The sequence below is a fragment of the Natrix helvetica genome (assembly GCF_964273705.1).
Source record: "Natrix helvetica genome assembly, chromosome: 1".
NCBI lineage: Eukaryota > Metazoa > Chordata > Lepidosauria > Squamata > Natricidae > Natrix > Natrix helvetica.
In genome coordinates, this window is record NC_138548.1 from 349,319,852 (window position 1) to 349,346,049 (window position 26,198).

At 43.3% G+C, this 26,198-nt stretch overlaps 1 protein-coding gene across 1 annotated transcript in view; it reads right to left on the reverse strand.

Moving 5' to 3' along the window:
* Positions 1-12,379: 12,379 nt before the first annotated feature.
* LOC309401935 (E3 ubiquitin-protein ligase TRIM11-like) overlaps positions 12,380-26,198 on the reverse strand; it is a 36,946-nt gene continuing 23,127 nt past the window's right edge. The window contains exons 8-14 of the mRNA XM_081971313.1: positions 25,476-25,956; positions 22,834-22,929; positions 19,489-19,719; positions 19,197-19,219; positions 16,957-17,075; positions 15,664-15,696; positions 12,380-13,450 (exon numbers count right to left, since the gene is read on the reverse strand). Coding sequence (XP_081827439.1) covers positions 12,933-13,450; positions 15,664-15,696; positions 16,957-17,075; positions 19,197-19,219; positions 19,489-19,719; positions 22,834-22,929; positions 25,476-25,956 — 1,501 coding nt within the window. The 3' untranslated portion in view covers positions 12,380-12,932. The remainder of the gene's footprint in view (positions 13,451-15,663; positions 15,697-16,956; positions 17,076-19,196; positions 19,220-19,488; positions 19,720-22,833; positions 22,930-25,475; positions 25,957-26,198) is intronic.

The following is a 26,198-nucleotide window of genomic DNA, read 5'->3' on the forward strand; positions in this document are numbered from 1 at the left end:
TTTATTTCGGTTACAATCCCCTTGCTATCTCTACCTCCCCACTCCCATCCGAATCCTCCTCTGCTATGGCAGCCCTGAAGAGGCCAGGAGAAAACGGCTCCAGGGCTGACAAAATATATAAATGCCTTAGTTTATACCTCCACCATTGCAACAGTTTGGGCTTACAGTATATTCAAAGCACAACCAAAGCCCAATTTTATCTTAAATATACTGATATTATTTTATAGAAACTCTGAGAATCTGCCTTGTATATCAGTGTCCCATTGCACCCCAGCAAGTCAGAGGTACCATTTACAAAACACATCCTTTTATCAAACCCAGTGGCCCAACTTGCCGAGGTCCAGCAGCTGAGCCTGTTTGTTGCCATCATCCTGATGTCCCCTCTGAGTAAATAACGATTATCAATGATCCATAGATTTGGGGCCACACAAATGCCACTTTGGAATAACAGAGATGATGGATAACTGCAGCTCAGTTCTTTTAAATTTTTCTTACCTCCACACACAAAAAAATAGGATGAAATATGTAATGAAGGACCAGTGGAGCACCAGATATATACCTGCCACTTTCAGTGGAACAGTTATTTCAGCTTAGGCTATTTTAGATTAGGTTAACAGAGTTTGAAGGGATCTTATTGGTCATCTAGTCCACACACACATACACACACACACACACACACACACACACACACACACACACATACATACAAGCAGGAGACCTCACACCATTTCTGACAAATGTCAGTCCAAGCTCTTCTTGAAAGCCTCCAGTGATGAAGCTCCCACAACTTCCCAAGACAAAGCTGTTCCATTGGTTGATTGTTCTCACTGTCAGAAAATTCCTCCTTATTTCCAGGTTGAATCTCTCCTTGATCAGTTTCCATCCATTATTCCTTGGTGCTTTGGAAAATAGCTTGACCCCTTCCTCTCTATGGCAACCCCTCAAATATTGGAACACTGCTATCATGTCTCCCCTGGTCCTTCTCTTCAGTCTTCTAGACTAGCCATGCTCAGTTACTGCAACCGTTCTTCATATGTTTTCGTTTCCTGTCCCCTAATCATCCTGGTTGCTCTTCTCTGCTTTTTTTCTAGAGTTTCAACATCTTTTTTATAGTGTGGTGACCAAAACTGGATACAATACTCTAGGTGTGGCCTTACTAAGTCAAAGGTCCATGAATTGTTCCCCTCCTGACTCTTAAATTCGAACTCTACCCCTAAGCGGTGTAAAATTATTTTCTCCAACTACACACTGCTGTTGCATCAGTCATTCCCATCTCCCCTTCTAATTACTAAAATCATTGTGTTGTATTCTATTTTTTAAAAAGCTCATGGGATTTCCACCACCACGTTTAGTTTTAATGCAATGCAAAGGGAATATACAACAACTGAGAATCTCGCCTGTATCTACCTCAAACACTGCTGAGTGAAAAGGCAGAATTAGGCAAGCACTATGCTAGTTTGAAACGGTAGGTTCCTCTTTCAGATCTGGGGCAAGCTGGAAAAATCTTCACTGCGCAGAAGTTATTTTGTAAGCTCTGAAACCCCACCCTGTGAAAGAGAGAGCAATGTAGGACCTCCATCAACATACATCAAATGCTACTGCTAAAAATAATGCAGCTTTTTCTGCTTCTGCTTCTGTCTCAATTTCCCTGTGCAACAATGCAGACGAGATGTTCATTGAAGATGGCAGTCGAAGGCTTGAAGGAGTTTAATTTCTACAAGCCAGGAGTCTATCTGATTACTGGAATGACTTCTAAAATAATATCTCAGTTTTACCCCTATGTTTTCTCCAAGCCTCCAACCCACAGATTGAAGAGGTACGTTGCTGGCATATACAGGATTCTGGTGATTGAGCTCACCCTCCCCAATGTTTTCCCTTTTCCCAACTCCTCGCCCTGAGAAGAACAAGTGTTTAGTGCTTCTCCCAATTTGCTTTAGGGGAAAGGACTCTGGAACACATGAATGGATCTTTAAAACCTGGCTATTGTCTTTTCAGTTCTCCTGCAAAGGTCTGTTATAATTGATCAGTTTTGGCAAAATTCTTCTAAGATGACTCTTGCCTGGGTGGGGTTCTTCCTTTTCTCAAAATGATTTCCTTGATAACTGTAGAGATTCAAAAAATATTTACTTTTGTTTATATTTCATAGTTATAAACAGTAGTGGCCAAAATTGGGGAAACCTTTTGGGAATAGTGTATTTTTGAGGTTTGGTGACTAATAGCACCACCTTTTTTGAAGTAGTACCATAAAATCATATATCAATGGAAATATAATTTAATCTAGAATGTAAGGCAACAGTTTTTCCAATTATCTGTATTTTACGAGAAGTTATAGGTCAGAAGCAACCCAGCAATAAAACCCAGTTAAAAGAAGCAATCATTCAATCTTGGTTTCACTTTATAATAGCTGCAGAACTAAAAGACTTGGTTCACTCCACAGGAAGCCGCTGTAATTCATACTAAAGATTACCCAACTAAGTATTAACTGATGGTGATAATTTTTGCAAATCACTTTTTTTCTACGGGTTTCACTTTTCTTCTTTATAACTGCTATTCTAATTGCAAATCCTTCATAAAAGTTATTGCACTACACTCTTGATTATATTTCCATTGATATATAATTTTATGGTACTACACCCCAAAAAAGTGGTGTTATTAGCCATCAAAAACACACTTTTTTCCCAAAAGGTTTCTACAATTTTGGCCACTACTGTAGCTTCCCAGAATCTCAACAGTCAAAAGGCTCAAGGTGACCTCCTCAGCTTGCTTCCCACAATCTCGTCTCTTTTCCTATCTTGCATTCCATCCTTCCTGCCTCCGTTTCCAACATTTCTTTCCAACCAATGCCTTTCACAAGCTTTTGTGACTTCCATTTTACTTCTGCTTTAAATAGCAATAGCATTATGACTTATACACCACTTTGCAGTCCTTTTACAGCCCTCTCTAAGCAGTTTACTGAGTAAACCATTTGGGTCCACATTTTACCCACCTCGGAAGGATGGAAAGCTGAGTCAACTTTGAGCCTGGTGAGATTTGAATTGCTAAACTGCAGGCAGCCAGCAGGCAGCAGAAATATCCTGCAATACTGCACTCTAATCACTGCACCACCGTGCTTCATAAGAAGCAGAAGAAGAATTTTAAAGAAAAATGATAGAGACCGTACATAACAAGCTGATGTTATAGCTACAGAGGATCGCATTAAATTTTTTTGACTAAAGGGCACTAATTCCAAAGATATCAATATTCTGCAGCAAAAGAGACCTTGGGTCTAAAGACGGTTTGTTGAGTTAGTGGACAGTGAGTAATACTACTTACTGAATGAATCCAGCACTTGAATCCACCCACACGTCACTTTCTAGGTCTTATAAAAGGAAGAAATACTGTAATATTATGAGAACCTATATGCACATGTGGTGAAATTCTCCTTTGAGAATTCTGGACCAGTACAAAGACCTCCCTCCTTCCTCAAGGGTTGGGCTATGATGGGTGGAACTGTGAGAATGTCTGCCCTGGCTCCCAGAATAGGAATAAGTTTTAAACATGTTTTATCTATGTTTCTAAGCTGCCCAGAGTCATTCTATACAGTAGATGTTATTTTGCAGTGAGTCAACAATATTCCATGACCTCCTGCTCTTCTTCTTGGCTGTTCACAAGATCAACCAGAATTCTAGGCTCTTACCAAACATCACCCTTGGCTACAACATCTATGATAACTTTCTCAATGCAAGAGTATCGTATGAGGTCATGATGGACTTGCTGTCTACAGGGCAGGAGAATGTCCCAAATTACAGATGTGGAAGACAAAGAAATCTCCTGGCAGTTTTTGAAGAGACAGATTCTGAACTCTTTGATCATATTTCTACTGTCTTGGGCATCTACAAAATTCCGCAGGTAGGAAGCTAAAATGATCTTTTGAGCCTTATGGCTACTTCTGCTGATTGCCGGCTGCCTGCAATTTGGCAGTTCAAATCTCACCAGGCTCAGGGTTGACTCAGCCTTCCATCCTTCCCAGGTGGGTAAAATGAGGACCCAGATTGTTGGGGTCAATATGCTGACTCTGTAAACTTCATAGAGAGGGCTGTAAAGCACTCTAAAGCAGTATAAGTCTAAGTGCTATTTCTATCACTATCTTAATCCCATGTTCTGAATTCTTCAAATTACCCTAGAAGGCAGACCCAGATAAACCTGGGGACAGAAATTAGATATTAAAAGATCTAAAATATTTTTTTCTTTCCATAAAGTACATATTTCTATCATCTCCCTGTGACGATAAGGCTCAGAAACAATGCTTAGGCTTTGTGACTTCTCTTTTTCTGCCACTGAAGAGTCTTTTTTTTCAAAGAAGCAAAACAGAATAAAGATGATCATGGGCCCCACGGTAGACTGTCTAGTAAAATTAGAGAAAGGATGGAGAAACGTTAAGGCACACAAATCCTTAAAGTAAGGGAATAGTAGAATGCGGCCTATTGCAAAAAATTTGTGTTTATTGAAAACCCCACAATAGCTGGATGTAACAGTGGGTATTTGCCCACTTTGGGAAATGAAAGTGTGAATTGAATTTGTTTCAATTAACGTTAAAATGAATTGGATTAATGTCAATCAGAAAAAAAGAGAGCCAGGAATCTATGAGTTAGTTTTAAATTGAAAAGTCAGTGACCAGTACTAAAGAGGTGGGTTTATTCATAGAAACATAGAGTAAAAAACTTAAAAGACCCTGTAAAGATCTCCTAACCTATTTCCCTGCCCAGAGCAGAAATCCTCAGACCACTGCAAATGGCTTTCTGAATTTTCCTTCAAAACCTCCAGTGATGGAGATCCAGGAGGCAGACTAGGTTTAGCAATAATTCTCATAACCATGAACTGGTTGTCAGGATTCGAAATAGCATCCAAAAGTAAATCAGAGTCCAAGGCAAAGTATTGCTCAAAGTTTAAATCTATTAAGAGAGCCATGTTGGCACATCTGGGGAAACCCAAATCTGAAATCTTCCCGGTTTTCTTCACCCAGTTGAAAGTTCAAGATCTTGCCCCCACACCCACAAGTCCATCACATGATCCAATCTCCCACTGTCATGCTGGCAGTTCCACCCATCCAGTTCGGGTCAGGTGCAGAGGTGCAGAAACAAAGGATGACCTTGGCTTTTTAGAAAGAATTTTGTTTTGTTTTGCAATTTGGCAGATCGAATCTCACTGGCTCAAGGTTGACTCAGCTTTCTATCCTTCCGAGGTGGGTGAAAGGAGGAGCCAGATTGTTGGGGGCAATAGGTCTGACTCTGTAAACCGCTTAAGAGGGGGCTGTTAAATCACTGTGAAGTGGTATGTTACTCTAAGTGCTCTTGCTATGGCTAAAGTACCATTACCATCTTTCCTCACAGATCAACTGTGGTGCTATCAACCACATTATTCAGCAAAGTCATCATTTTCCTTTTTTCTACCGAATGATCCCAAAACAAGAACCCCCTTACTCAGCCATTGTCCAGCTGCTCCTGTATTTCCAATGGACGTGGATCGGCCTCTTTTCTCAGGACAATGAAAGAGGAGAAAATTTTAAAAGAAGGTTGGAGACTCTAGCTGTAAAAAATCGGATTTGCATTGTCCTCTCACAAACCATCCCAGCAGCAAATCTGAATATCCATACTGGAGATTTTTTGGAGCAAGAACAAAAGAAAATGTTCCTCCTCCTTATTAATATCCAGATAAAAATCATAGTCTGTCAACTAGATTTTCATGCCACAGCAATGCTACTAACAGTCATCATTGTTAATGAAATGAAGAAAATATTCATTGAGGGAAAAGTGTGGATTGCAACAACTTTGTCAAATGTAAGCATAAGAATGTTTTCCAACCGTCTTGATCTCCAATGCAAGCATGTTTTGTTTTCCTTCTTCACCCAAACAAACAGGAGACAATATTATAATTTTAATTCGTATACCTCTACTGAGAAAGAATTTGTAAAGGAAGCATTCCAGTGTTCCACTTCAAAGCCTTTATTGTCTAAAAAAGTTTGGGAAAGATGCATAGAGAAAGAGAGCAGGCTATTACCACCCCATGATGTGCTTGATAGAACGATAACTGAGGATGGCTCAGGTATTCCAAGAGCAATCCATGCTGTGGCCTCAGTCCTCAATTCTGCCTCTTCCTCCCAACTGAGTAAGAGGAGGATGCTGGTTGGAGACCATCAATCACCCCAGATTGTACAGCCATGGCAGGTAAGACTTCTCATTTGAGGTTCCACTGGCGCTCCACTTCCACTTCCTACATATTAAATAGGACGTAGGGTGGGATGTGCTATTCCAAACAGCAGTTCCCCAGTTTGTAGTATTTGCAAGTGAGAGAGATGCCTTTAGGTACTTTTGGTACTGTCCATCATCAAACCTGCTAGTCCTAGAGGAGATCAACCCTGACTGCTCTTTAGAAGGCGAGAGCCTGAAGATGAAACTCAAATACTTTGGCCACCTAATGAGAAGGAAGGACAAACTGGAGAAGAGCCTAATGCTGGGAAAGATGGAGGGCAAAAGAAGGGGATGACAGAAAATGAGGTGGCTGGATGGAGTCATCGAAGCAGTAGGCATGAGGTTAAATGGACTCCAGAAGACAGGAAGGCCTGGAGCAGTGGTGGGTTCCTGCCGGATCGCACCGGATCGCGCGCTCCCTTTCGGCGCTAAACCCGGAAGTACGGTCTTGCCCCGCCCCTGGCGACGCGACGACGCTTGCCTGCGCTCCACCAGCTCGGCTGGGAACGGAGACGTTTCCTCAGCGGAGCGGAGCGCTTGAAAGGGACGCAGGCTCAGCCTGCCAGGCTGCCACCACTCCACTGAAGACATTGCTGAGCAGAGAAACGTCTCCGTTCCCAGCCGAGCTGGTGGAGCGCAGGCAAGCGTCGTCGCGTCGCCAGGGGCGGGGCCAGAACGTACTTCCGGGTTTAGCGCCAAAAGGGAGCGCGGGATCCGGTGCGATCCGGCAGGAACCCACCACTGGCCTGGAGGAACGTTGTCCATGGGATCACGGTGGGTCAGGCACGACTTTGCAAGTAACAATAATGGCGACAGATATATCTTTGGTGACAAAATACTTTTTTCCCCATTTGCAAATTAAATAAGCTTTAGGATGCTCCAGCAATCCTCAAAACAGGTTTTGATACCAGTAGATAGCTAAAATACAGATCTAACCCACTACAGGATTAAGTTTGTTACACACATACAGTATATCTATAAAAATAAGAATTTCCAACCAAAGCATGTCAAGTATTTTTATTCTGAATCAGAATAAGTTCAGTAAAGATTTAAACTTTCAGCATTATTTAATTTTAATTTTCCTTAAAATTATTATGCTGAGCTATGGTTTAGCAAGTCAGTTTAGAGATTCCTTCAATAAAATGAAAGGCATATCTGAAGGACCAAAATGCTGAGCTGAAAACTGCAAATTATTCATTGCATTTCCAGAATAATAGCCAAAAGAACCTTGAATAAAGGTTCAGTTGGGATTGTGTATGCTCCTTATGTGATTTTCCATGTCTTTGCAGCTTCATCAGTTCATGAGAAACTTCCAGCTTCACAACATTTCAAATGACGGCATTTATTTGGATGAAAATGGAGTTCCTGCTGCTGACTTTGATATCATGCACTTGAGAATGTTTCCCCAAAAGTCTTATCCTGCAGTAAAAGTTGGGAGTGTAGAAAGAGAAACCTTCTCTGAAGTCAAGGTCTCCATCAATCAGAGCGCCATCCAATGGCCAACGTCATTTAACAAGGTAGCTGAAATAACCTCCAAATAAGGGAAACTAAAAACTCACTAATTAGATATTAAGTAATTTTTAAAATATTTTTCAATAGCTTGTCACAAACTGGAACCAGCTACACTACCAATTGCACTGAAGCCCTTCCTGTCTACATTATTAAATATGATATTGTAATAAATAATTTTTTTCTTTTCAAGAGTCGTAAAGACAAAGGTTCAAGGGAGTAGCCCACTGAATTACATGAGAGAAAGGTGTCAGCTAAATATGATATTGTAATAAATAAAAATTTTCTTTTCAAGAGTCATAAAGACAAAGGTTCAAGGGAGTAGCCCACTGAATTACATGAGAGAAAGGTGTCAGGTAAAGAATCTGTTGGGACAAATGTTGGCAGCTGTGAAAAGTCATCTCTATATGATGATACAATGGGAGGAATTGTATCATCATACTAGAGGAAAGGAATGCTGGGACATTTGCAGTGACAAAGAAAGCCAAAGCAAAAATAGAGAGGAAAATACAATGTATAGCATTCCCACACATGCTGTTGTTGCTTTTAGTTGCAAAGTCATGCCCGACCCATCGTGACCCCATGGACAATGTTCCTCCAGGCCTTCCTGTCCTCTACCATCCTCTAGAGTCCATTCAAGCTCACACCTACTGCTTCGGTGACTCCATCCAGCCTCCTCCTTCTTTGTCGTCCCCTTCTTCTTTTGCCCTCAGTCTTTCCCAGCATTAGGCTCTTCTCCAGTGAGTCCTTCCTTCTCATTAGGTGGCCAAAGTATTTTGAGTTTCGTCTTCAGGATCTGTCTTTCTAAAGAGCAGTCAGGATTGATCTCCTCTAGGACTGACTGGTTTGATCACCTTGCAGTCCAAGGGACTCGCAGGAGTCTTCTCCAGCACCAGAATTTAAAGGCCTCAGTTCTTTGGCGCTCAGCCTTTCTTATGGTCCAACTTTCACAGCCATACATTTCAACTGGGAAAACCATAGCCTTGACTATATGAACCTTTCGTTGCCATAACTACTTTTCCCATTTATCCTAGGATCCTTTTCTGAAAAATCAATGGTAGATGGCACCTTTTAGAATTAGAAAGGAAAGGAGATGTGGAAACAAATCAGTAACCTTTACGTCAGTACTCCTTGTTTTCTCCAATTTTTTCCTGAGCTCCTTGGTTCCTGAAACAATTTCCTGGAAATAAACTCTTGCACTGTCACTCATGTGGTGCCTTAATTTCTGCCATTATTTTTATTCTTAGGAAGTGCCTTCTTCTAGATGTTCAGAAAGTTGTTACCCAGGATATGCCAAGCTCGTGAGAGAAGGAGCACCTGTTTGCTGCCATGACTGTTCTCTCTGTATGGAAGGAACATTCTCAGTGGAAGAAGGTAGGTGGCTCTGGAGAGAAAAAAAGGAAACGAAGAACCTCTAATACAGGGGTGTCCAAATTCTGGGAGTTGAAGTCCACAAGTCTTAAAGTTGCCAAGTTTGGACACCCCTGCTCTAATAGGATTCAAGATAATGGTGCACTACGTTTTCATCTTTCAAGTCATATTCAGCTCTCTGTTCTATAGAACGTCTTCCCTATTACACATTTTTTTTCTCACGATCCTAGATAGGCTTTCACAAAGTATAGTGGGAAAGTATTTTCTAATAGGTTTTCCGGTTCTCCCAATATCCTCTCTGCAATATTGGTTCCAGTTGCATTTATTTGTTACAGTTGCAGAAACACTTACATATAGCCAATGTTTTTCAGATGCAGCCCATTGCGGCAAGTGTCCAGATGACCAGTATTCCAATGAGAAGCGGAATCAGTGTATCCCCAAAAGTATAAACTTCTTGTCCTATGAAGAAACATTGGGACTCATCCTGGCTTCCTTTACTCTTGCTTTGTCCCTAATCGCTGCCTTTGTTCTGGGAATCTTCACTAAATACAGAGAAACTCCCATAGTTAAAGCTAACAATCGGGATCTCACCTACATTCTTCTGGTCTCCCTTCTCCTTTCCTTCTTGACCTCCCTTCTATTCATTGGTCAGCCCAACAAAGTGACCTGCCTTCTTCGACAAAGCATCTTCAGTGTTGTTTTCTCAGTTGCTGTGTCCTCACTGCTGGCAAAGACTGTTATGGTGGTGGTGGCATTTCTGGCCACAAAGCCAGGCAGCAGGATGAGGAAATGGCTGGGAAAGACTCTGGCCAACTCTATTGTCGTATCCTGTTCGGGGATTCAGGTGGGCATCTGCATGATATGGCTTGGAATCTCTCCCCCATTCACAGACTCTGACATGCGTTCTCAACCAGAGTACATCCTGCTGCAATGTAACGAAGGGTCAATTGTCATGTTCTACACTGCCCTGGGTTACATGGGCCTTCTGGCTGCCATCTGCTTCTTGGTGGCTTTCCTAGCACGCAAGCTGCCAGGATCCTTCAATGAAGCCAAGTTGATCACCTTCAGCATGTTAATTTTCTGCAGTGTTTGGGTTTCCTTTGTCCCCACCTACCTGAGCACTAAGGGGAAATACATGGTGGCTGTGCAGATCTTCTCCATCCTGGCTTCCAGCCTAGGCTTAATGGGCTGCATCTTTTTCCCCAAATGCTACATCATTATCTTAAGACCTGATATGAACACCAAGGAGCACCTGATAGTGAATTCTAAAAGGGAACCTAATTGTTTAGATAGATGAAAGGCTAGTGAGTTGGGTAGATAAGGTAAGGTAGGAAGATAGGCACATAAAGAAAGTTCAATATATATGATGCATGACGGTCTGGCACATTATGACAACCCTGGTATCATAAAAAAAATCTGACCATGATATTGAGGGTATTTTGAATTTTGTCACCTCTGCACTTCCTTAAATATACAATAGCTTTAATAGCCCATAATATACAGAAACACACTATTAGCCTGAAACTGCTTTTTAACCCTCCAATACAGTATCCTGTTTCCAGTGGTGAAATTCAATTTTTTTTTTTACTACCGCTTCTGTGGGCATGGCTTTAGGGGCATGGCAGGTGAAGGATACTGCAAAATCCCCATTCCCACCCCACTCCAGGGGAAGCTTACTGCAAAATCTCCATTCCCACCCCACTCCAGGGGAATGATACTGCAAAATCTCCATTCCCTCCCCATTCCAGGGGAAGGATACTGCAAAATCTCCATTCCCACCCCACTCTTGGGGGAAGGAAACTGCAAAATCTTTATTCCCACCCTACTCCTGGGGGAAGGATACGGCAAAATCTCCATTCCCTCCCTGTTACAGGAGTAGGTTACTGCAAAATTCCCATTCCAACCCCATTCTGCGGCTAGCCAGAGGTGATATTTGCCAGTTCTCCAAACTACTCAAATTTCTTGCCAATTGGAAACTATATTTGTTGATGCCATTTAAATTTCCTTCATCGATTTTAAATCATTTTGAATTTGTTAGTTTCCCCCTGTGTTAGTTATTCCAGTCATTTTGGGGTTATCTGCAAATTTGATAAAAGAACATCCAAGTCATGAATAAAATACAAGAGATCAGTTTCAGTAGTAAACCAGAAACAACCTTGTGACACTACTGGTTCCTTACCACAAGAACTTAATTATGAACTGGAATTCTGTGACACAGAAAATCCTTGTTCAAGGAAGCCAGAAAGTGGAATAAAAGTTAACCTGATTTCTAACCACTGTGTCACCACTGCTCTTTCTGGTATGAAGCTGATACGCTTAGTACTACTGCATGCGTATCAGCCTCTTTGTGTGGAATACCTGTTTCAGCTTAGGCTATTTTGCAGGCAATGTAAGGACATGAGACAAACTACTTATAGATTATCCAATATGCCTTGATGGAGCAATCATCAAGAACAAAAAGGGTTCTAGATGCAGAGAGCTCTGCATTTTGGAAAGCACAGGAAGCCTACAATAAAAGAAACCTTTAATTTATTGCACAACATTCAACATTCATACATCCATTAAAAAAACACAGTAGAAAAAAGAGCATAGAACATGTCATCTAAGAACTATTTCGTTCTCTTCTACAATGAACTAACTAGCTTTGTTACTAAGCAACAGAGGGAATCATAATACTTTTCCAAATGTCAGTTCTATTCTTTAGGTCAGGAGTCCCCAACTGGCCCACGGTCTGTGGGCCACCAGGAATTGGGCTATGCAAGCGAGAGAAGCACCATCTGTGCCAGCATGGGATCCAAGCAATGTGTGAAACAATGCCCGTCCGCCGATTCACAAAAAAATCACCTTTCACAGAACTGATTCCTACCGCCCAAAAGGTAGTGGGACGCTGCTTTAGGTAACCATAGGCCTTTGGTTTACAGGAAAGAGAGTGAGAAAAATTGGGAAGGCAGCTCACAATCCTCAGACAGTGGTCCAACATGCTCAAATTATACCGCCCTGTCCGAAATGGCTGGATTTTCCTGGGAGTTTTCTTACCTTTTAGGGTTTGGATAGTTGCAAATAGGAATGAAAAGGATTTGCCTCTAGAGATCTCCTATTCCTTTCCCAAGTTTTAAACAGCAGCAAATATTGGTGATATCCATTGTTCATAGAACCCGTAGCTAATGTTCGGAGAACCTCCAAATCCCACCCTCTGGCTGGTCCCGCCCACCTCACCCCTCCCAGGAGTCTCCACGTGGCCTGTTTTGGATGAGAGGTAAATGCAGGCCTGTTTTGGATGAGAGGTAAATGCAGGGTCCATGTGGAGGCTTGGGGAGGGGGATAACAGACCTCCTGGAACTCCAGAGGGCCTTCGGAGTCTGGGGAAGGCAAAAATGCCCCACCACCACCATGGTGCAGGAGGCCGACTAGGTCACGCCCACCATGGCTCCGCCCGCCCAGCAACCGGGCAGAGAACCCATTGCTGAAATTTTTGAAGCCCAACTCTAGTTAAGGATCACCCTCTCTTCTCAAGAGATTTTGAAAAGAAGCTTCTTGCTTAATGGGAAGCACCATTAAGTCATCCATCCCCAACTAGGTATCTTCTAGGTGGATTGGATTTTGACTTTGAGCATTTCAGATGTTCTCCTCCAAGATACCAGACCAAAGATGGCTGCTTTACTAATCAGGTCTTCGTAAACATAGAAATTGGGCCTCTTCAATCCTCAGCGGCTGGAAGATTAGGATGATATGGAAATGAGGTAGAAGGAAACCGAGATCAGGATTGAGGATTATGGAGGGGATGGTGTTGAGACGTGTATGGCCTACAAGCAAGGTCGAACCGCTTTAATAACAAAGACTGAGTTGACCTTTTCTCTGAAGCCAAAAGAAAGGGTGAAGGGGTTCTCCAGAAAATGAAGCCTCTGAGAAGACAACTAACAGAATCCCTCTAACTGCATCAAAAAAGGACAGCCGACCTCCTATATAATTCAGAGATACTCGGATCCTCTGGAGATCCCCCTTTATAGGCAGGGCAGGGAAATTAGGAGGGAGAATAATTGTACATTCGTCTCCCCACTTCGCCATTGACCAGATTCCTTCTGCGGGATCTAGGGAGACAATGCCTTTGTGCTTCACAGAGGCCTTGGCAACTCCCAGGCCCCAGCCATCCTCACTGTCTACAGTGACTTCCCAGCAGCACCTGCCTGTGTTGAATTCCTCACATCCCAGCACGAAAAGACATTGATCAAATCTTTTAGAGCAATCAGAATGAAGTTTAGGCCAGTTTTCCAGGATCACGCTTTTCCGATTCTCAGATATAAGCAGTTTGGGGTGAGCTGTGCATGGATCCAAAGTCACTTGAGCTACAATGGGGGGAGAAAGAGAAAAACAAGCATGAGCAGAACACCGGAGGTGAGCAAAACTCATCTCTTGAGCGTAGACATATTAATAAACAGAATATGACTCTGGGATACAGATAGTCCTTGACCAGGGGTGTCAAACTCAAGGCCCGCAGACCGGATCCGGATCACGGGGTGCTTAAATGTGGCCCAAGGGGCCAGCCTGGGAATAGCAAAGGACTGGTCCGCGGTGCCACTGGCAGCCAAAATAGGGCAAACCCCCCCGCCGCCCATGCACAGCCCGTTTTCAGCCTAGACCAGCGATGGCGAACTTTTTTTGGCTCTCGTGCCATAAGTGGGGGGAGTGCAGGGGGGTCATGTGCGGGTGTACCGCACCCATAATGCAATGTGCGACCCACAGTGCGTATGCGCGCACTACAGGCGCGATCTCTCCAATTTTTACATGCTTTTTTCACCCTCTGCAGGCTCCAAAGGCTTTATAGGAGCCTGGGGAGGGCGAAAACAACCTCTCCCGACCCCCGGAGGCGTCAGGGAAGTCACTTCTGGTTTGCTCGGAGGGTCATTTTGAGCGCTCAAAGGCATCAGGGAAGCTCATGAAGCCTCCGGAGGGAGGGGAAGCTCTTTTCGCCCTCCCCAGGCTCCTATAAAGCCTCTGGAGCCTGGGAAGCGCGAAAAATGGCTTTAAAAAAGGGTGAACTCAGCTGGCCAGTGCGCACATGCGCGCTGGCCAGCTGACAGGGCAGCACCTCGCGTGCCCTGACAAATGGCTCCACGTGCCACCTGTGGCACGCGTGCCATAGGTTCGCCATCACTGGCCTAGACGGTTTCCTGAAGCACTTTGCCAACCAAAACGCACGCCCCCCAAAAAACAAACGGGCTGTAAAAACACACCCCACTGGCCCGCAAGAACTACACTGCTGATCTGGCCTCAAAGAAATCCAGTTTGACACCCGTCCTTGACCTATAACCATAATTGAGCCCAAACTTTATGTTGCTATGCGAGACTTTTCTTAAATGAGGTTTGCCCTATTTTATTACCTTTCTTGCCACCGTTGTTAAGTGAATCATTCTAGTTCTTAAGCTAGTAACATGGTTGTTAAGAGAATCTGTCTACCCCATTGACTTTTGCGACCTTGTCAGATGGTAGCAAAAGGTTATCACATGACTACAACCATCATAAATATGAGCCAGTTGCCCAACATCTGGGTGCTGATCATGTGACCACGGAGATGCTGCAAAGGTCGTCACTGTGAACCAAAGTCACTTTTTTCAGTGCCACTGTAACTTCGAACCGTCATAAAATGGGTTAGTTGTAAGTCGAGGACTATCTGTGATCCTTTATGAGTTTTGCGCTCTTCAATATCATTCAGAAACATTCCTTCTAAATTTCAAAAGTTCCATGAGTAAAGTTCCACAGGGACCCTTAAAAACTACGAGACATTGTTGAAAAGGCAAAGATGGTTCCCTATCCTTTTTACCTGCCTTTTATATCCCCCTAACATACCGTACTTTTCGCAGTATAAGACGCACCAAGATTTTGAAGAGGTAATATTTTTTTTTAAAGTTAGCGGTAATTTTTTAAAAAAGTTTTTGTACACTGCGGACCTCCCAAACCCTCTGCATGCTACTTCTACTCTTGTAAATCTCAACTAGCAAGTCAAAGTCCCCAAGGAACTTTGTGAAAAACGGGGCATGCAGAGAGTTTGAGAGGCCTGCAAAGTGCTCCTGGGGGCTGGGGAGCTGGGCAAAGCTGGGGAGCTGGGCAAAGTGTTCCTGGGGGTTTTGCCCTCCCCAGCCCCCAGGAGTACTTTGCAGGCCTCCCAAACCCTCTGGGGTTTCAGGAGACCAGAAACGCTGTACTCAGTATATAAGACGCACCTAGATTTTCACCCTCTTATTGGGGGGGGGGGGGGAAGGTGCATCTTATACTCCGAAAAATACGGTAAGCAGATGTGGCACTCTTTACAGTTCTTTCCAAAGTCTCATAAAAGACCCATGTTTGCATCGTAGGATTATAGAGTTAGAAGGGACCACCAGGATGCCTACTTCTACAAACAAAACTAACAGCAGTTCGTATTTTTTAAAAAAAAGTGGATTGTTTGATCACACAATTGTGGCTAACATCATCACTTGACTAACAACACACCCTGTGGAGCCCCAGTGCCAAAACCTAATCAGGCTTATGAATGTGACCCTTTTTGGCCCCAGAAAGTTACCTCTGTGCAGCGGAAATCCAAGGTTTATTGCATCTGGCGGAGGAAAAAGTAATAAGAAACATTACTACAGAAGATGTGGAGACTCTAGAAAGAGTGCCAAGAAGAGCAACAAGGAGAATTAGGGAACTGGAGCAGGGGTGAAATCCAGCAGGTTCTGACCGGTTCTGGAGAACCAATAGCGGAAATTTTGAGTAGTTCAGAGAAGCAGTAAATACCACCTCTGGCTGGCCCTGCCCCCATCTATTCTCTGCCTCCCGAGTCACAGCTGATCGGGAGAGAATGGGGATTTTACAGTATCCTTCCCCTGCCACGCCCACCAAGCCACACCCACAGAACTGGTAGTAAAAAAAATTTGAATTTCACCAGTGGACTGGAGGCGAAAATATATAGCAGTAGCAATAGGACTTAGACTTATATACCGCTTTACAATGCTTTACAGCCCTCTCTAAGTGGTTTACAAAGTTGGCATCAAGACTTTCCATCTTGGCGGACCTGCAGGGGGTGGGGGAGAGTGGATGGTTCCACATGATCACAAGTGCCCGCCACTCATGCAAGTGGGGCTTCACGCACAAATGCCCCCACTTGCACAAGTGGAGCTGCACACATGCACAATTGCCTGCCATTTGCACCACCCGGTTCAGAATGGGATGCATTCCAGTATTGGGCCAAAGCCCCGGGGGTTGGGGACTCTTGGATTACAGTATCTCCTGAGGCTGATTTTAGATCTCTGTTCTGTGAAATTTTTAGGGCAATTAATACTGTATTTTTCGGAGTACGACGCACCTTTTTCCTTCAAAAAAGAGGCTGAAAATCTGGGTGCATCTTACACACTGAATACAGCATTTTCTGCCACCCGAAACCCCACCCCCTTCACCAAAATGGCCGTGCAGAGCCTGTAGGAGGCTTTCAAAATGCTCCTGGGAGCTAGGGAGGGCAGAAATCCCCCCCCCCATGAGAACTCTATAAGCTTCCTAAAAGCTATCCATGACCTCTTTTGGGGGGCATAAAATGGGCTCATTTTTGCGAAAAACGGTCTGTGTTTTGCTCGTTTCCCCCCTCCCCACCCGCCAGGAGCACTCTACAAGCTTCCTAGGGGCTATTCATGCCCTTTTTTTGGAAAAAAAATAAAGGGTCGTTTTGGGGAGGTTTGCAGAGTGCTAAACCTATTTGTTTTTTAATTTGCCTCTTCAAAACCTTGGTGCGTCTTATACTCCGGTGCATCTTATACTCCGAAAAATACGGTATTAAGAAAAGAAAGAATTGGGGTACTACCCTCCGAGTCACATCTCCCACCTTTAAATTGCTTTGTGGCATCCTTCAAAACGGCCCTTAAATCGCACAGGTCCCAGATTTCCCACTTTAGCCCCAGTGGAAAAATCACTGAGTTATCAAATACTTCTTTTGTCGAGAACCTGGGGAAACATAAAAGCTAGTTACCAGACCATTAAATTCAGAATGCATGGGGACAATCACATAAGAAAAACGAGGAACAAAAAAGCATTTTAGAGAGTGTGACTAATTCATATGGCACACGATCCCAGGGTTTGCTTACGCATAACTCACCAACGTAGCAATAATCACCTAGGATCGCATCATTTTCGAAGCCAAAAAACAAACAAACCATGTTAGAGCTAGCATAGTGTGAACTAAAGCAGTGGATGCTGTGAGTCAAACTTGAGTCACGTCATTAATAGAGAGTAACAAAGGAAACTGATTAAATTCTTTAGTCAATCTCACTCAGTTTAACTACTGTATACAGCTTGGATTCACATAGGACAAGCCATAGTTTCATCAGTTTATTGATTAAGTCATAATTGGTTACTTGGTTCATATCTGAGAATGATTTTGAGAAGCAGGTGGGAGAGCTGCAGACTTGGCAATGGTCAGACAGGCAGAGGTGAGTTTCACATAATTTTATCACCGGTTCGTCATGCACCGAAACTGTGAGCATGCACACTTGCTTCATGAGCGCATGCGCCTTCCACACATGCACTTTGCTAGTGCGGCAGCTTGCACACTTACACGCTGTTAGATTGGATAAAGGAAAGGCACACTCAGGCTTAGGCAGCAACAGCTCTTTATTGTAACAGAACAACTATGTACAATCCAGCGAAGGTTCAGTCTGACAGCAGCCCTTTTTTAGGGAGCTGTCAGACCCTTCGACCAATGAGACTGAATCTCTATTCCCGCCAGAACAGAGGACCTTTGTGGAAACCATTATGACAGTTGCTTATATCTAACACACGCAGCTTAGAAAACATGGCTAAATAGGATGGCATAGAACTGGGGCGGCTGGGAGGGCACACCTGCAGGTCATCACTACCGGTTCGCTTGAACCAATCCGAACCGGCTGAATACCACCACTGCAAGAGACTCTCCCCAGTTTGTTGTGCTGTAAAGGTGAGGAGGAAGAGATGCTCTTTCAGACTTGCAAGACTGTATTCATGTCACTGTAGATAAAGTTAGTGCTAGTACTTCTGGGTGTGTTTCTTGTCTGTTGTGTTTCTATCTCACACTCTGATAATCTATAGTTAGCTATAAATTACATTTATCCAAACCACAATGGCTGGATTCACTTAATAAACATAGTCATATCAACAATTTAGTGTAAGATGTCACACCAGTAACTGCTATGATTGCATAAGAGCTGCAGTGGCGCAGTGGTTAGAATGCAGTACTGCAGGCTACCTCTGCAGATCACTGGCTGCCAACAGTTGGGTCTCACCAGCACAAGGCTGACTGAGCCTTCCATCCTTCCGAGGTCGGTAAAATGAAGACCCAGATTATTGGGGGCAATATATAAACTGCTCAGAGAAAGCTGTAAAAGTACTGTAAAGCGGCATATAAGTCTAAGTGCTGTTGCTATTGCTATTCTTTGGGTGAAAGGAACCATCTCCACCCAAGGAGGTGAGTAGTCCTTTCCAGAAGGAAATTTCCTTTCCAGAAGGAAATACCGTTCTTGAAAGATGGCAAGATATATATGCAACTTCAACAGTACATTAACTAAGATTGTTTTAATATTGAAGATTGCTAGCATTCTCCAAGTTTCAAGGCAGAGACTTCCAAAATCTATCCGGAAACCAGATCTGTGTCCTTCTGCACCCTAGTCAGATATTCTGCCACTTTGCTAACAATCTAAATCTTTAGGCATTCACCATGGATGTCTTCTAAGCATCCATTCAATCTGGGATATGTAATCAGTACCAAAATCAAGCTATTGAATCCTTTCACATAAAAGGATGATATATATATATATTTTTAGCTGATGTTAACGTTGAACCATTAAGAGGTAAGGGTATGCTTTACTATGATCCATTAGTACATCCCAATCTTATTTTCTATTCTACAGAATTTAGGATCAAGTTGAAGAATTATCTCAACAGACTTTCAGCATAAACCCTCAATGAATAGAGAATTTTACAATCCTTCTGATTCGCTTTTGCATGGATCCACCTGGCCACAAAAATGACAAATGAAAAAAAGTCATTTTCCCCCCTCCAAAGAAGATCAATTTCCAGTGTAAGGTCACTTACTTCTTCAAGGTGCTTCCAGCATCCTAGAATGGATGGAAAGAAAAAGAAGAGGGATCTCAATGCCATTCATTGTATACTTCTCACATCCTGGATATTCACAGTATGTCTTCGATCTTCAGAAACATTAAATGAGAAGAATTGGACCAAATGGAGGCAGAGAGAGTGAACTGGAGACACCAATTCATCTTTCTCACACTCCCTATATTTTGTGTTTATGCCTATTCTTTCTCCAGGAAACACCGCCTAAGGATAGATGCAAGAATGCTTGCCCATTTCTACCCTATTGCCTTACTTGTATGAGTTCATTTATCGGTTGCTGGCATTTCTCCTGCAATTCCCAGATGGAAGCCTCCAGGGAGCAGAGGTCTTTGGAGACCCGGGCAATATATTCCTCTCTCTTCCACACAACGTTCTCTTCCATCTCCTCCATCCTGGACAGCAGAATATCCTCTTGTTCTTTAAGAAACTGGTGCAGGTCCTCAAAATCAGCTTTCATGTCTTCTCTGTTTCTTCCTATTTGGTTCTATAATAAACCAAAGAAGAGACAATCTGTCCCAAAGGGGAAAACACATTTACAAACAAACATTTACAATCACCTTTAACTTACCGTATTTTTTGGACTATAAGAACGCACCTTTTTCCCTCAAAAAAGAGGCTGAAAATCTGGGTGCGTCTTATACACTGGATACAGCATTTTTTGCCTCCCAAAACTCCACACCCTTCACCAAAATGGCTGTGCATAGCTTTTAGAAGGCATTCAGAAAGTTCCTGTGGGCTGGAGAGGGCAAAAATGAGCGAAAAACAGCCTGTTCCCGCTCGCCCCCCCGGCCCCCAGCAGCACTCTATAAGCTTCCTAAAGGCTATTCATGCCCTTTTTTGACAAAAAAAAAAAACAGGCCCGTTTTCATGAAAAACAGGCCGTTTTGGGAAGGTTTGCAGAGTGCAAAAACTTTTTTTTCTTATTTGCCTCTTCAAAACCTTGCTGCGTCTTATACTCCGGTGTGTCTTATACTCTGAAAAATACTTTCGGAAAAATACTTTAAAGAAACAATATTTGAAGTCAAAAACACTTCATGTTAAAATTTCTTTGTAATAGAAATAGAGAATTGTTACATACAGAAGAGATAACGTGACTAAAATGTTGTCAAGCTAAGGTATTTTTCTGTTTCAGATATGGCTATAAAAAAAGAGTCCAGGTATTTACCGTATTTTTCGCTCCATGACACACTTTTTTGTCTCCCAAAAGTGGGTGGAAATGTCTGTGTGTCTTATGGAGCAAATATTGCCAAAGTCCCACCCACCCACCAGCCCCCAACCTTCGGCCATTTTTGGCCTCATTTCATGGAGGCCAAAAGCAGGGCATGCAGAGGCTGAAAATGGGACACATGGAGGCAGAAAATGGGATGTAGAGAGGCCGTAAATGGGACACACAGAGTCTGAAAATGGGACATGCAGAGGCCAAAAAGCGATGCGCAGAGGCCAAAAATGGGGCGTGCAAAGGTCAAAAATGGGAGTGTGTCGTATAGTCAGTGCATCTCATAGAGCAAAAAATACAGTACCTTGATAAGCTTTTTATGTGTTTGCCATGTTTACCCAAAAATAAGACAGGGTCTTATTTTCTTTTGGCCCCTGAAATAAGCACTTGGCCTTATTTTGGGGGAGGTCTTATTATTTTTGAGGTGCAGGAGACAGTGAGCATGGTCACCTCATGGGTGCTGTTGTGTTGCAATATCTTTGGGGAGGGCTTATTTTCAGGGGAGGGCTTATTTTAGTGCATGTGCTCTAATGTCCTCCAAGGACATTGGGTGTCATCTCAGGGATTTAAGGTCTTTCCTGAAGAACTTTCCATGACCTTGAAGGCCTGCAGTCAATGGTGACATTGGCACATATGCTCCATCAAGACTTTCAATAGAAACATTAAATTCCTGGTCAACAAAGGTTTGACAGTGGCGAACGCCTTTCCTGCATTCTTAAATCAATGCCCTCTCTCTATGGCTGAAAGCAGTGGTGGGTTGCAGACGGTATACCCTGGTATGGGCGTACTGGAGCCTGCCAGGAGCACCAGATACCGTTCTGCACATGTGCCTCCGCTGAGCAGCTGGAGCATCGCGGAGGCTCGCGGAGGTGGTAAGATGCAGATGCACGCAGCACACGTCCATGTGGATGCCGCCGGGCGCGTTCCAACCATACCGGTTGGAACGGGATCCGGAATCCACCACTGGCTGAACGTTACAACTGGATTGCACATCATGCTAATATTAATCCATATTAATAATTGTTTTTTAAGTTGAGGGCTATGCAAAGTCAGCTACCTGTGGTTTATTTAATAACCAAGATTAAGCGAAATTGATGGCAAGATATGACTCCAGACATGCTATCCTGGTTCACATATTACCCTAAACCAATGTTTTTCAAGTTTGACAACTTCCACCTTTCCTAGCATTAGAGTCTTCCCCAAAGAGTCATGTCTTTGCATAAGACGTCCAAAGAAGAATAATTTGACTCGGGTCCTTTGTGCCTTGAGTAAGAACTCTAGGTCAATTTGTTCAATGAGCCATTGGTTTGTTTTCTCAGCTGCCAGCAGTATTCCCAGGAGTCTCCTCCAACAGAAAAGTTCAAAGTGTCAGTCAATACATTTGCAGAATATAGAATAACAGAGTTGGAAGCAGTGGTGAAATCTAAATGTTTTGGCCACTGGTTCTGTGGGCACGAGGAAGTTTCCGACAATTGCATGGATCAACTGTGAGCCGCATGATTGCCGGAAGGCTCCTCCGGGTGCCGTCCACCAAACAATGCCAGCGGGCGACACCCAGGAGTAGGGCCTTCTCTGTGATGGGCCCGACCCTCTGGAACGACCTCCCCCCTGACATTAGAATCATTACTGATCTCCGCTCCTTCCGTAAGGAACTCAAGACCCACCTGTTCCAATTAGCTGGCCTGACCCAATCGCAATCATGATCTAATCCCTTGACTCTCCTGACTGGTTATTTTAAATTTTGGGGTATTTTAATTTGGTTTTAATCATTAATTAATCTATGCACTATTGTACAGACTTGTGTTTAATTTGTTTTTATGGGGTTTTGTAATTGCTGTATATAATGTTTTTATAATGTTTTATTCTGTCTGTACACCGCCCCGAGTCCCCTAGGGGAGAGGGAGCGGTTGACAAATCCAATAAATAATAATAATAATAATAATAATAATAAGGCTCCCCCCCCCCCCCCCCGCTTTTTAAAGCATTTGTTTCCTGCCTATTTGCCCGAATCAGCAGGGGAAATAATGCTTTAAAAAATAGAAAAAAAGCTTCTTCTTTTTTACTACCGGTTTGCAGAACCAAGGATAATCGTCCCTACTGGTTCGGTCAAATTGGGCCGAATCGGGAGGATTTCACCCCTGGTTGGAAGGGACCTTAGAGGTCATCTACTCCAAACTCTTGCTTAAGAAGGAGACCCTATACAATTTATACAACTTTGGGCCAGTCCTTCTCTCTCTCGGCCTTAGGAAAACATGACAAGCACCACTTCCCAAAAGCTTGCCAAGGAAACTGTACAGGCCATGGACTTGAGCTTGTAATTCACCAGACGTAAAGATGGACTCAAAGGCACTATTATCATTCCCAGTTAAAACCGTCACCTACCATTAGAATTTGGCATTCGTAGTCCATGTATGTCCGACATTGCAAAATCTCGTCTCTTTCCTTCTTCAAAACATTCAGGCAAGTACAAAATAAATCCTGAAACGAAAAGAAAAAAAAAACACACCAGGAAGTTAGTAAATGTAGAGTCTCAGTTATCCTGATCATCATCATCTTTTAACGATCCCATAATCCCTTGCGGGGTAGAGTCTGGGCAAGTGAATGGAGCTAGCAGAGTGTTTTAATGGCCGGATGCCCTTCCTGTCGCCAATGCAGAGTTTTGTTCAGCAGATATATTCTCAGTGTACCCAGAGAGAGAAATATCTGCCTCTACCTAGGATCGAACCCAGAGCTTCCTGATTCCGAGGCAAGAGTTCCACCTCTAGGCCACCGCAGCACTCCCTCAGTTATCCTGGTCATGGTTGTCCCAAAGTGCTTTTTTCCCCCTAAAAGGCAATTGGACTTTCTTTTTAAAAACAAAGAAAGTCGAGTTACCTTTTTTTGTCGGGGTGGGGTGGGGGGAAGCACCTTTGGGACAGGAATTTAGTACTCATTTTCTGCGTCCATAAAACTATCTAATCAGTTTAAGTCAGGCTGGAAAAATCCTTTACAGATAGCCTTGATTTACAAGTCATTTTAACAACTCTTCAGAGTTACGATGGCCTTGGAAAGGGTGATTTACAACCCATCAAACACTTCTAAAGGGTGACACACACTCCGTGGTCACATGATTGCATTTTGGGCACTTAGCAACCGGCTCACATTTACAACCACTAGCAGCATCCTGTGGTCCCTGGATGGTGATTTGCAACATTTTTTGCTGGTTTCCCACACAAATGCACGATTCACTGAACAACCACGTAATTCAAACTTAAGACTGCATAATTTGCTTACGTTTGGGCATTTGGATGCCCCAACTTACAACCGTCACAACCTACAACTGAAATTCCTGTCCCAATCACCGAGACAAGAGTCTTTTATAATATCTGCTACCCCTTTCCTGACCCTAAAATTGGGTCAATCTTGTGGATGACCCGCTTTATGACCATCGTGAATAATGACCATAATGGGCTGACTCCATTAGAGTCCCAAGTCAAGGACTGCCTGTAATTATTTTCTGTAAATTTCCATGTGAACTGAACATAACATTGAGGATTCAGTTTCAAAATCAAAGGGAAGAATCAGTGAGGTCTGATCCACACAAAGGGCTTCGGTGGGATATCAAGATATGTGTCAGGCCTGCAGCCATCTTTTTTTTTGGGGTCTTTGGCCTGCCACGCTTTCTATTATTCTTCTATGCATTTTCTATTGTGGGAAAATGGGAGCGAGGATTGTATGGAGTTAGAGGATATGTAGCCATAACAAAATTCTTTCTCGAAAGCCAAGGTCATCCTTTGTCTCTGCACCTCTGCACCTGACTGGAACGGATGGGTGGAACTGCCAGCATGGCAGTTGGAGATTGGACCATGTGATGGACTTGTGGATATGGGGGCAAGATCTTGAACTTTCAACTGGGTGGGGAAAACTGGGAAGCTTTCAGATTTGGGTTTTCCCAGATGTGCCAACACGGCTCTCTTAATAAATTGGTACTTTGAGCAATACTTTGCCTCGGACTCTGATTTACTTTTGGATGCTATTTGGAACCCTGACAATATGGCTGGGTAATGCTAGAAAAGCACATACATCCTAGTGTGGGAAGCTACCCCCCCTCCTAGAAAAATGAAATATTTTGAGACATAATAAAAAAAAGGCAGGATAAAATATTTCCCCTAAAAGAGAAATGAAAATTTTAAGGGAGACAGAGACTCAAGAGTCTCAGCTCCTTGCCAGCAAGCAGATACTGAGCTGGGGCAGCTTTAGAAATGCAGATTTGGTCATCCATTACTCCCTGCAGCAAGGTTTTAACAAAGGTAGGATTAGCCCTCAGCCACAATGGGAATTGCCCTACACCCTTTCAGAATACAAGCCTCTTCATTGCATCATCTCAGAGTTCAAACATCAACCAAATCTGGGAGGTCAGACCCCTACATAACCTGCACATGCAGGGGTGGGTTCCTGCCGGCATTACTACTGGTTCAGTGGGCAATAGAAATAGTGCACACACGCATTTGTACCTTAAAAGGTCTGCGCATGCGCACATTAGAAAAGGAAAAAAAATACATTTTCCCAATGAAGATTGTTCTGCACATGTGCAAAACAGAAAATCAAGGTGGCGGCTCTGAGCATAGAACCAGTTCGGGCACGTGTCCAGCTGAGTTACTACCTGCTTGGTCGAACCGATAGGAACCCACCTCTGCTCACACGGCCCCATGAGAGTCTTGAGAACAGCCAATAAAATACATGTTCTTGCACAGGAACAGGAAGCTCAAGTGCAAAGCCCAAGAGAAGGTATAAAAAGTCCTCACTCTCAACTCCATGTGGTCTGCTGCCCAGAACTACTCATGTGCTTCTGCTTCAACAATAAATGGACCCTCTTTCAAAACAGCCTCCAGCCTCCATTTTGTCTCCAGTGCCTTTCTCCCGGCTTGGACCTAATGTCAGGGCAGCCTCCATCAGTAACCAAGAAAGAAACCACTCAACTCCACCAGGCTGACACCTGGACCTAGATATTTATTCCAAGACTAGTATAAATGGGAAGTCCCCACCTTGAACTCCAGACCAGCTGTTTCAATTGGGATGACAGTGTGATCCTGGTGCTCCTCAGATTCACGACACACTGAACAGACAAAGACCTGGTCATTCTTGCAGAACAGCTCCAAACGCTCCTGATGTTTCTGACAACATTTGGTGTCTCCTTCTGCCTGATCTCTTAGTTGCTTGAGTAATCCGATCACATTTTCCAGTGGCTTGTTTTGGCTGAAATCCTCTCGGGGAATGATATGCTTGCACTGAGGACAGGCAAGTTCTGATGAAGATTCTTTCCAGCATTTCATAATACAATCTTGGCAGAAAATGTGTCCGCAGTCAAGTATTATGGGGTCCTTCAAACGTTGCCCACAAATGGAGCAGTTTGCTTCCAAGACACGTTTTCCCATGGAGTTGTCATCTTCCATTGGACCAGATTTATTTTTATAATGTGGGCTTTCGCTTTTGATTTCCGCACACACATAGAAGGAACTTTTCTTTCACTGCGCTGCAATTTGAGAGGAAGGAAAATTTAATATATATGTGTGTGTATTTTAATAGCTACTATATTTGAATACCAGCCTTTTTGTTGGCTACAGCTTCCTATTTGAATCATATAAGAAGTGTTTCTGGAGAGAGGAAAAACTCCTTGCACAAGACATTGAATGTTAAATATGGTTTGTTTGGTTTAATATAAGGGGTGATCCCAGGTAGTAACTTATCCAGTTAACCTAGCAGATTAA